The 10,906-nt window shown below is 44.8% G+C and overlaps 1 protein-coding gene across 3 annotated transcripts in view; it reads right to left on the bottom strand.

Moving 5' to 3' along the window:
* Positions 1–2,310: 2,310 nt before the first annotated feature.
* The window catches only part of Kcne2 (potassium voltage-gated channel subfamily E regulatory subunit 2), a 50,263-nt gene continuing 41,667 nt past the window's right edge, over positions 2,311–10,906 (bottom strand). Inside the window, exons 1-3 of one of the 3 annotated variants that reach the window (XM_076943160.1) lie at positions 8,797–8,993; positions 6,533–6,693; positions 2,311–3,853 (exon numbers count right to left, since the gene is read on the bottom strand). In XM_076943160.1, the coding sequence (XP_076799275.1) occupies positions 3,465–3,853; positions 6,533–6,626 (483 nt within the window). In that variant the 5' untranslated portion in view covers positions 6,627–6,693; positions 8,797–8,993 and the 3' untranslated portion in view covers positions 2,311–3,464. Of the gene's footprint in view, positions 3,854–6,532; positions 6,694–8,796; positions 8,994–10,906 lie in introns of those variants that run through there. The other 2 variants (XM_034515217.2, XM_076943159.1) reach the window with 2 other exon arrangements.

Raw genomic sequence — 10,906 nt, 5'->3', positions numbered from 1 at the left:
TGTTCCTTTTACGATAGCTTCGAATGTGCACTTTAAGACTGAAGTATTACTCAGGTGTGTGGAACCAGCAGGCTAAGCAGAAAGACTCTAAAGGGGACATGGATAGAAAAAAAAATCAGCTGTTTGACTTGGCATTTTCTTTTGAAAAGCCTCACTGGAGGGGGAAGCTGGGGTAAATGGGTCAACAACCGGGCACCTGTCCAGCGTGCTAGTTACCTGCTGTTAACACAGCGAAATGCTAGACATATGCAGCTTAGGGGAGCAAGGGCTTGTCTAGGCTTGCTGAGTCCAGCCGGGAAGAGAGTGAGGGATGCTTGTGCTCACTTGGTCTTCTTTAGGTTCCATTCCAGAATCCCAGCCTAGGGAATGGTGAATGCCCATTTAGAGTATGTTTTCCCACCTCATTTAAGCCAAACTATATAATTCCCAATGGACATTCCAAGAGGCTTGTCTGTTACCTGAGTCTAGATCCTGTGAAGGTGACCATATTAATTACTGCATAAAGATGTGGCATTTCTCCTGTTCTCCCTAAATGAAATTGACTGATTGATGCCCGTGTTATAACCATATTTTCAGTGATGATGATAAAGTATGCTTAATGAAAGCCTGGATTTAACCACCAATATGTTTTCCTGGGTAACAGATAAACCAAGTGGAAATTTACAAACACTGGGAAGGGATATGTGTTTTGTGTTGTGTTCTGAGGGAGAAACAAAGCTCCTTAGACCTGCAAGGGGCATGCCCAGCAGAGTCTTCATGTTTGTATTTCAAAGAGCTATTTCTAGATTCTAGAAGAATTATTCTTGCAGGGTCTCAGTGTTTGCATTTCTAAGAGACTTTTTTTTTTTAAGATGGAAGAATTATTCCTCAAAGGGAAAGAGAGAAGATTTGTAATTGCAAGCTTTCTCACTGCTATAAAGAGAGGGTTCCAAGTAGCCTGCCCTGCCTACTTTGGCTGGATTGTACAGTCAGTCTCCCTGGTCGTGGTTCATTTTTCTCGGGCAGGTACTTTAAGGGGCTTGATAACCATTTTGAGCTGTTAGAAAAAAAAATTAATTTATCCAAGTCTCTTAGGATATGAAGGTCAATGAAATAATTTGTACCAAGAGTATACAATATTTACTGGCCAAAGTTGGAGCCTAGTCAGGAAGGAGGCCCAGGGAACCTTGATCTGATAAAAAAGAAAGTCATTACCAGGGTAGAAAACCTGGCTGAATACAACCCCAGGCTAGGATCTCTGGGTCTGGGCTAACTAGGTTGGTCAAGTCAGTGTGCATCAGAATGTTAGGCTTCTGGTCTGAAGAAGGAAGCCACTCCTAGCATATCTGCTTTTGGATTATGAATAACTCTAACATTATTTAGTTTCTCTGGTAGCATACATGCAAAAACATGTTGCAGGAAGCAGATGCTTTATGTACATTGTATCTCCTTCTATAAAGAGACAAACATTGTAGTTAGCTTTATGGTTTGTGGCCACCAAAATTCACGTTAAAACTTGAGATGAGAGGGAGGCATTTGAGGTGCTTCCCTCCCCCCCCCGCCCCCGCACTCCAAAAAATGCACAGCCTTTTGTGGAGGGAGCTTTACCCTCACTGGGCTGCACTGACTACCAGGGAACACACTGTTAAAATGATGATGTGTCTGTTATCTGGTCGTCCTCTTTCTGTCATATATTAAAGCTATATGATATCTTCACCAGGAACCTCAGATGCTGGTACCCATGCTCCCAGCCTCCAGAGCCACAGAATAACTCAGAATAACCCCTAGGAATCATTCACTCCGGCACTATCTTATGGGAACAGAAATGGTCTCCTTTGACTCTTGTCTTTGTCCTCTGAGGCTGGAAGGCCCACTCACAATGGCTGTGCCCTGGCCATGGCATACTAAAGACATGGAGTATGGAGAACATGATGCCAAGGATCAACATGGCTCTCGTTTGTCCTGTACATCCTACCTGCAGCTATTATGTCCTCATCCTCATGTCTCTGTCCCAGCCATGTCCACTTCCTGTTGAGCTCTGTTCAGACTTGTCACATTCCAGTGCACAGCTGACTCTCCCTTCCCCCATGTGTGAGTTCTTCAACCTCCCCATGACCCATCCCCAATCCCTACAAGCTCCCACAGCTCGAGATGTCACTCTTCTCTCACTCCCAGTTCCCAGGCCAGTAACCCAAGTAGATAAATGCCATGAAGTTGACTTAATGAAGAAAACATCTAATCTGGATAGATTGCAGTCTTCTCATCTGTAGGTGAAGTGGTACTGGGTGACCTCCAAGGTATCCTTCATCTCTGACATGATGACACTATGTATTCTGTTGTGCAAAATATTTATTTTATTTTTTAAGGACAGGTTACATTGTATCACACACATAACATGATGTTTTGAAGTATATATACATTGTGGACCGACTAACATATCATCTCATGTAGTTACTGTTTTGTGGTAAGGATACTTACTATCCTCTTAGGTATCAGTTTTTAAGAACAAAAGGCATAATTATTGACCTTGCAGTGCAATGGATTTAGAATGGCTTGAACCTCAGCTAGCCCCTCCCACCAAGTCTCCTGAGGGTTGGGTTATGGGTGTGCATCCTCAGCCCCATTAAAACCTGTACCCTTTGACCAACATCTCACCGCAACTGTGGTGCAAAGGATTAACTAGCCACAGTCTAGCTTGCATCAAACATCTAGGGGGTGTTCTGTAGCTTCCACCTTGTCAAACACGTGTGAAAATAAGCTATAATCGGATCTAAAATTAAGTAAAGAGAATGATGTTTAGGAAGAAAGGCTGTACTTTTTCAAGCCAGAGAGCTTTTAAAGTTTACATTTCTGTAAAAAGTTAAAAATATGTTTGGTTGCACTGAGGGGGCTCTTGAATATTTTCTGCTTCTGGTGTGAATTATTTGTCCTTTCAGTGTTTGTTCTGTCCAGACGTCTAAATTAGTTAAATACCAGGAAAGCTGTGAATGCAAAATAACCCCACGCTCTGTCCATTGATCACCTTGGACTTGCTGCCCATAACTTGGTAAGTAAATGCTCTCCAGTCAGTGCAGCAAGCCCGAGAGAGATTTAAACCCAGCTTCTGAACAGGTTTGACTTATTCATAAATTGGATTTGCTACATCCAGACTAATATTTCATGAGAAAGAAGGTCGAAAGATTTGTAAATATCTGCTTTCTATTCCCACTGCCCCTGCCAAGTCCCATTACTCCATGTTTGCCTCTGTTCTTATGATTGAAATTGATTTAAATGACATTTACAATGCATAGCAAGTGAAAAAAAGAGAGGCTTAGCATAAAGTACCACCCGACAGACTCACCTAAACCACTGAGATAGAAACATCACTTGCATCAACTGGCTAGCCAGGCTGCACAGAGGAACCAGCTTTCTTCTGAGCAAAGACAAGTGGAGCTCTCGAGGCAGCAGAAGCACCCCATCCTAGCCAGACAGACCCTCGTTCTTTATCAGGGTGACACTGTGAACCCTGTCGCCCCCGTGTTCTCATGGATGGTGGCCTTGGAGTCTTCCAGATGCAAGATCTGACTTTTGTACTTCTCCTGCCAATCCTCCACGATGTACTGGTGGTACGGGTCCTGAGAGTGTTCCTGCCGCTTCGACTTCACTGTGCTCACCAGGATGGCCACCACGATGAACGAGAACATGCCGATCATCACCATGAGGTACAGGATGACGTAGTAGAAGTTCTCAGCATCCACTCTAGCCTGGAGTGCCTGCTCCTCAGCTGTTGTGTTCCTCCTCCAGTTGTCCATATAAGTAATAAAAATCTTCTTGAAGACATCCTCCAGCGTCTGTGTCAAATTGGCTAATGTGGTCATGCTTCCCCTCACTGTAACTAAATGAGAATAGAGATTAGCAAGGTTAAGGCTCTTCCTCCATTTGGCTACCTCCAGGGAGGTAGGGAGGCGAGAGCAACTGGAAAGAACGTAGTTTCTCAGCCAGGCTAGTGATGGATTGAATTGAAAATCTGGTAGTCTTTAAATCAAACACAGTCATTTTTATTCATTTTTGAATGCACTGTTAAAATAAAATGTAATAGAAGACATAACGCTGTATAAAGGCATGTAGATACTATATATGCATAAATTAAAATGGAGAAAGAGTAGAAGGAAGTAGACCAAAAAGTGTACATATATACAGACGTTTTTATAACCATGTATTTTTGCTTTCCTTGGTGTTTTTCTTGAACCTTGAATTCTTATCAATCATCTTGCATTTGTTTGTGCTGAAAAACAAAACATGGGTGATCTCTTGGCCGATAGCAAATGCATTCATGTGTGTACATGCGTTCACGACTTGTGTGCAGCCGATAGCAAATGCGTTCACATGTGTACATGCATTCATGACATGCATGCAGCAATAAGGCAAAAGTTTGCAAAGACAGCTTTTTTTTTGTTGTTGTTTTTTTTCGAGACAGGGTTTCTCTGTGTAGTCCTGGCTGTCCTGGAACTCACTCTGTAGACCAGGCTGGCCTCGAACTCAGAAATCTGCCTGCCTCTGCCTCCCAAGTGCTGGGATTAAAGGCGTGTGCCACCACCGCCCAGCCTGTAAAGACAGATTTTTAAAAATATGTTCTATGTCCTAGGCTTATCAGGTATGCCCAGCATATGGTCCAAGATAGCTATATATGCAGCTTCAAAGCATAAAGCAACTTAAAACACTAAGAAATTATGAGGTGCTGTTTGTGTGTGTGTGTGTGTGTGTGTGTGTGTGTGTGTGTGTGACTGTGTGTGGTGTGTGTGTAGTGTGGGTATGTAGTATGGTATGTATGAGTGTGTGGTGTTTGTGGTGTATGTGGTATGTGTGTGTAGTGAGTGTGAGTGTATGGTGTGTGTGTGGTATGTGTGTGTAGTGAGTGTGAGTGTATGGTGTGTGTGTGGTATGTGTGTGTAGTGAGTGTGAGTGTATGGTGTGTGTGTGGTATGTGTGTGTAGTGAGTGTGAGTGTATGGTGTGTGTGTGGTATGTGTGTGTAGTGAGTGTGAGTGTATGGTGTGTGTGTGGTATGTGTGTGTAGTGAGTGTGAGTGTATGGTGTGTGTGTGGTATGTGTGTGTAGTGAGTGTGAGTGTATGGTGTGTGTGTGGTATGTGTGTGTAGTGAGTGTGAGTGTATGGTGTGTGTGTGGTATGTGTGTGTAGTGAGTGTGAGTGTATGGTGTGTGTGTGGTATGTGTGTGTAGTGAGTGTGAGTGTATGGTGTGTGTGTGGTATGTGTGTGTAGTGAGTGTGAGTGTATGGTGTGTGTGTGGTATGTGTGTGTAGTGAGTGTGAGTGTATGGTGTGTGTGTGGTATGTGTGTGTAGTGAGTGTGAGTGTATGGTGTGTGTGTGTGTGTGTGTGTGTAGTGAGTGTGAGTGTATGGTGTGTGTGTGGTATGTGTGTGTAGTGAGTGTGAGTGTATGGTATGTATGTGTGTACATCTGTTGCAATTTATGAGACATTTTTCTTTGTAACTACTTGATCTACTTGATCACACAGTTCTGGTGTGTGAACTTTCTTGATGACATTTGTCACAATGTCAAAAGGTTAGCTGTGGCTGGTAGACAAACCACACACACACACACAGAGAGAGAGAGAGAGAGAGAGAGAGAGAGAGAGAGAGAGAGAGAGAGAGAGAGAGAGAAAAGAGTATTTTAGATAGTAACACCAAAAAATAAATCAAGCTTCCTTCACAGTCAAATCCTATCGCTCTAAAACACTGTGTGGTCCTCCTGGAAATTTCTCTTTAGGCTGCAGGTACCCTTCTCTCCCTGCACAAGGATGCCATCTCTGTAAGATGGAAAGTGGGGTTATACCACCACCTTACATCACAGGATGCAGGACCTTCCTGCTGCTCTTAAAATAACCTCCTAATTCCTTAACAAGATTTACCTGGCCTGGCCTGAGTTTCCACCTGACCCACTCCTGGGCTTGACCCTTGTAGTATGAGAGATATGGCTTATGTGTATTATAATATGAGAGATACAGCTTATGTGCATTATAATGAGGGATATGGCTTATGTGCATTATAAGATGAGAGATATGGCTTTTGTGCATTATGAGGGATACGGCTTTTGTGCATTATAAGATGAGGCATATGGCTATGTGCATCTGGCTAGTTATTACAACTTCTTTTCCTCCCAGGCATTTCTTGTCTGAGAACATTTCAGTGTCGCCCTACCTCCTAGACTATTACACCTTCTCCTGCCTCACTCCCTTTGTCACAGTGTGTGAGCTGCCTTGAACATGTGGTAGTCCTCTCCTTCATGGACAGGCTGTGTCAAGAAGCCTCATCTGGAGAAGATCACCCAGAAATTCCCAGAAATTCTCTCATAAAACACATCCTCCCATTGCCTTCTTTGAGAATCTTGTTCCCAATATATATTTTACATCTGACTTAAAAAAAAAAAGACAAATTTATTTAAATTTTACGCGTGTGGGTGTTTTTTTCTGCATGTATGTATGTATACCATGATAGGTGCCTCAGAAGGCCAGAAAAAGGTGTTATTGCCCTCGGAAGTGGAGTTACAGATACCTGTGAGCCACCATGTGTGCTTGGGAAGAGAACTCTGGTCCTCTGTAAGAACAGCTCTGCCTCCACTGAGACATAGCTCCTGCCCATCCGACATTTTAACTTCTGTTCTTCAAAGGTCTCTAAGATCTCTCTCTCCTTCTGGCCACTCAAAGCCTGGTAGGCTAGAGAGAAAGTTAGCAAACAGATGAGATTGGTTCCAGGTACACACCAAGCACACTTTCCAAGTGGTGTGGCAGAGGTGTGCACTGTCGTTTAAATAATAATGTTTGCTGTAAAGGAGTGTAGCCAAATTATTTTTCTCCATGAAGTTTATGTATGCGTATAGGAAGCTCTAAGTTCACTTTCAGGGAACACCTAGGCTCTCCACCATTCACAGGTATCTTGAGGAGAGAGATTTCAGCAAGGCACTCCACTGTAGCCACTCAGGCCTGCTTCCTGGTGTAGATAGAGTTGGCAGCTCCGAGGGCTGAGTGGCCTGCACTACCCATTGTTTGCTCAGCTCTTCACTGCTAAGCAGATCACGGGGACTCTTTTGTTCAGATTTAATTATAGGCTTGAAAGGGCCCACAGGGATTAAATAAATGCCTGAGTGTTGCCCTCTGCCCAGGCTGAGGAAGTCGAGTCTGAGGGGCTCGATGTTTGCATACCGAGGCACGGGATGTGGCTTGGCTGGGAAGTCTAGTGTTTCGTGGCCACAGAAAAATTCAAGGCACTGTGTGCAAGCAGTTTTATTGATAGTGACTATGTTAAAATGTATTCAAATGCTGAGCAGAACACAGTGTGAGAGGAAAAAAAATATTAGGGTGAAAGGCAGTCAGGAAGACAGAGAAGGAGCTGTAAGAAAGGACTAACCAAAGCTAAAAATGCAGGAAAACAGCACACTTTGTACACCAATTTCCAGTAGTAAAGTAAGGGCAGGGGAGAGGAAGGTTCAGCGGGCCACATGCTAACTGTCAAGCCTGAGGGCCTGGGTCTGGACGAGTGGCACTGCATGCATGTGTAATCCCTGTGCTCCTGTGCAGAGGTGGGACATACGCACAAGAGGGTCCTGGGAAGCTTCTGAGCTAATTTGCCTGAACACAGCAGCAAACTTGGGAGTGGAAGGTGAGGACTGACCCCGAGGCTGCCCCCTGACCTGCCCATACGCAATGCGGTCTGTCTGAGCCTGCAATCACACCACACATGCACAAGCACAAGCACCACACGCACACATAAACTCACACATGCACAAATTAAAAAAACTAAAAAGTCTGCAAAGTGTAAAGGATAAATAAATTATCTTTAAAAATGATAAAGGGGTTGGTTGAGATTTTGACCCCTAGGGTAAGCAGTGACCGCACAGACAGCCATGCTTGACACTCTTTCTTTAACCCCATGAATCCCATGCAAGGCACTGTGCTTTCGGAATACCCAGAGAACCCGGTGTGCATCCACTGAACTGTATAAAATCGCCACCTATGTAGGTCTAACTGGTCAGCATCATGCCGTTCCACCTATGGGAACTGTATTTCCACTCAGTGGGTCTTGCTGAGTCTCAGGCCAAGATGGGTCCCAGGGGAATACAGGGCCAGCTTGCTCTTTGGTGGGTGGTTTGAAGATAGCTTAGAGTGCTTAGCTCTGTTTGTCTAAGATCAGGGCTCTCAAATTGGCCACTGTGCCTGGGCTAGGAGCAAGTGACCCAGGCCAGAGCCCAGGACTCAGTCTGTCTGACTGGAGGTAACACATCCCAGTAGCCCATTTTTTCACCTCCTGTGGCTGGTTGGCTCAAATGCATAAATGACAAAAGATGGAGACCACGCTTGCTTACTTCTGTCGGCTGTGCTCTGTCTCCTGGCCATCAAATGATTCCCTCGTTCCCTCTATTTATGATGTGACCTGACAAGGACACTCAGGACAGTTCGAGGAAAGTCAAACGCATTTGACCCTAGTGACCGAGGCTTTCTTGGCTCAAAATCTGATGGGTCACTGCCCTTATCTGAGTCTTCGACAGAGAGCAAAGTCTTGGATTTTTACAACAGCAGAAAAAACAAAGATATGATTACCTACACTTAGCATAAATCCTTTATTTAAAAAAATACTTTCAACATTTTCATCTGAAGGCGTTTACTGAAGAAAGAAAGCAGGAAAGTTTTAGGAAGGAACAGGGCAGGTAGAGAGAAGACAGGAGGTAGGTGTGAACGAGACATATATATATATATTTAGTTTTCTGAAAAAGGAAAGAATGTTATGCAATTCCTTTAAAAAATATATATAATGAAACTTACCTATGCAGTGTGTGAGCAATGCAAGAGGCCTCCAGAAAGCCAGTCTCTGCCCCTCTTACTGATGTTACCTCTTCTGGACTGTACGTAAATCTCAGCAGGCTGGGCACCTGCAGCTTGAGACCAGTAAGCCCTTGCCGCCTGGAGTCTGCAATCCTGGGCTTTTACGAATCCAAATGTTTAATCTTATGTGGAAAGTTAAATACTGGCTGGCAGCTGGGAATTAACCTTGATGCTTTGACAGGGTGGGGCACGGAGTTGCCTGTGTGAAGCCGGGCTGTGGGTGAACTGGCTAAGTTCCCTCTGTGTGACAGTTACGTGAACTTTTCCTGGGGAGATGTGGACAGACACCTGCTCACCCCAGATTGGGCACCAGTAGCCGACAAAAGTAACGATTTCATCCAAATCCATCTTGATGAACCATGAGTTTATTAGAGTCACTTACAGGACAGTGGATGAGAAATCCCTTGCAGAAATGTGGGTGTCCCCCCCATGACTGCACAATTAAAGAGTCCCACCCAGGCATGGATGGAGATTTCCCCACAGCTGCATGCATGGAACCCCCCTTCAGCCAATGGTCCACACTCCTGAGATCAGCACCTCCTGAGATCTGGGTTGCATACTGACAGGAGGGGAGGGCGCAGGACAGAGTGGGTGAATGGAATCTCAGATGAAGCCCAGTGAGCCTCCCTAACACCTCAAAGGGAAGGTCTGTGGGCACCAGCAGCCATCTTGTTGAGAGTCAGAGGTGGTCAGCGTCTATTCTGATTAAGATGGAAGCTACGCTTGGAGCATTCCACAACAGGCACCCAGGATGCCCTCCTGCACCAGCTAACAACAAAGACAGTCCCTCACAGACACACGCTCAGGCCAATCTGATCTAAGCAACGCCTTCATTGAGCTCTTTCCCCAGATAATTCTACTTTGTGTCTAGCTGACAATCAAAGCTGACCAGGCAGGGGGTCCTCAGACAACGGAGACTTCCTGAGACCTTTCTTTCGTATGTGAGCATCACCATGTGCCAGATGCTTCTCTTTGGGGTTTATTATATTAATTTCATATTACCATCACCACAACACGTGACAGCTGAGGGTTCCAGCCACAGAGAGATGAACCGACTTAGACCAAATGTGCACCTAGATTTAAAGCTAATTTGAGAAGGGCCAACCAAAATCACTTAAGCTGTGTAGCTGCTAGCGACTGTGAGGCCCATGCTGTGGTTAGGTAAAATAAAATAAAAAGGTTAACTCCGTTCTTTACGTGTGGGTTTTTGCTGGTCCTCCAAAGGACACGGTTAGAAGCCTACTGGGTTTTAGAGGAAGGTAACGTTACATATCTAGATGTATCTCTGTAATTCTGCACCAATTTCCCAGGATACCATTTGTTCCCTGCATAAGACAAGGCAAAAGCCAACCACAAAGAGACAACCAGTTTGACGGGTAGAGCTGTGGGCATCTCCACAGCAATGGAAGCCAGGGTTCACTGGGTGGTTGCGCCACCTGTTGGCGGAAAGAGTAACAGATGTCTTCTAAATCAACTTTGAAGGTCTGTCTCCTTGTCACAGTGAGGAGTCATGTCTGGTAATGAAAGTCAGTTCTGGAAAGAGGTCTGTCATGGAGGTCCAGAGGCCTTGGACTCTGACAACCTATGTAAGAAAGTTACTCAGCACCTTGACCTTTGTCTTCTTTAGCTGTAAGATGAAGGTGGCAAGAGTCCCTAGTTCTGTCATCATTAAATGAGACAATGAAGACACTGTACTTAGCATACAATCTCAAACCTAGTAAGACAGTGTCATGGTTTGAATATGTTTGGTCCAGGGAGTGGTGCTATTTGGAGGTGTGGCCTTGTTGTAGTAGGTGTGGCCTTGTTAGAATAGATGTGGCCTTGTTGGAGTGGGTGTGGCCTTGTTGGAATAGGTGTGGCCTTGTTGGAATAGGTGTGGCCTTGTTGGAGTGGGTGTGGCCTTGTTGGAGTAGGTGTGTCACTGTGAGTGTGGGCTTTAAGTCCCTCACCCTAGCTACCTAGAAGTCAGTCTTCTCCTAGCAGCCTTCAGATGATAGAACTCTCAGCTTCTCCTGCACTATGGCTGCTTGGACTCTGCCATGATCCTGCC

This window comes from Arvicanthis niloticus, chromosome 12, assembly GCF_011762505.2.
Source record: "Arvicanthis niloticus isolate mArvNil1 chromosome 12, mArvNil1.pat.X, whole genome shotgun sequence".
Taxonomy (NCBI): domain Eukaryota; kingdom Metazoa; phylum Chordata; class Mammalia; order Rodentia; family Muridae; genus Arvicanthis; species Arvicanthis niloticus.
Note: the sequence above shows the minus strand (reverse complement) of the source record. Positions and strands in the feature narration are given on the sequence as shown.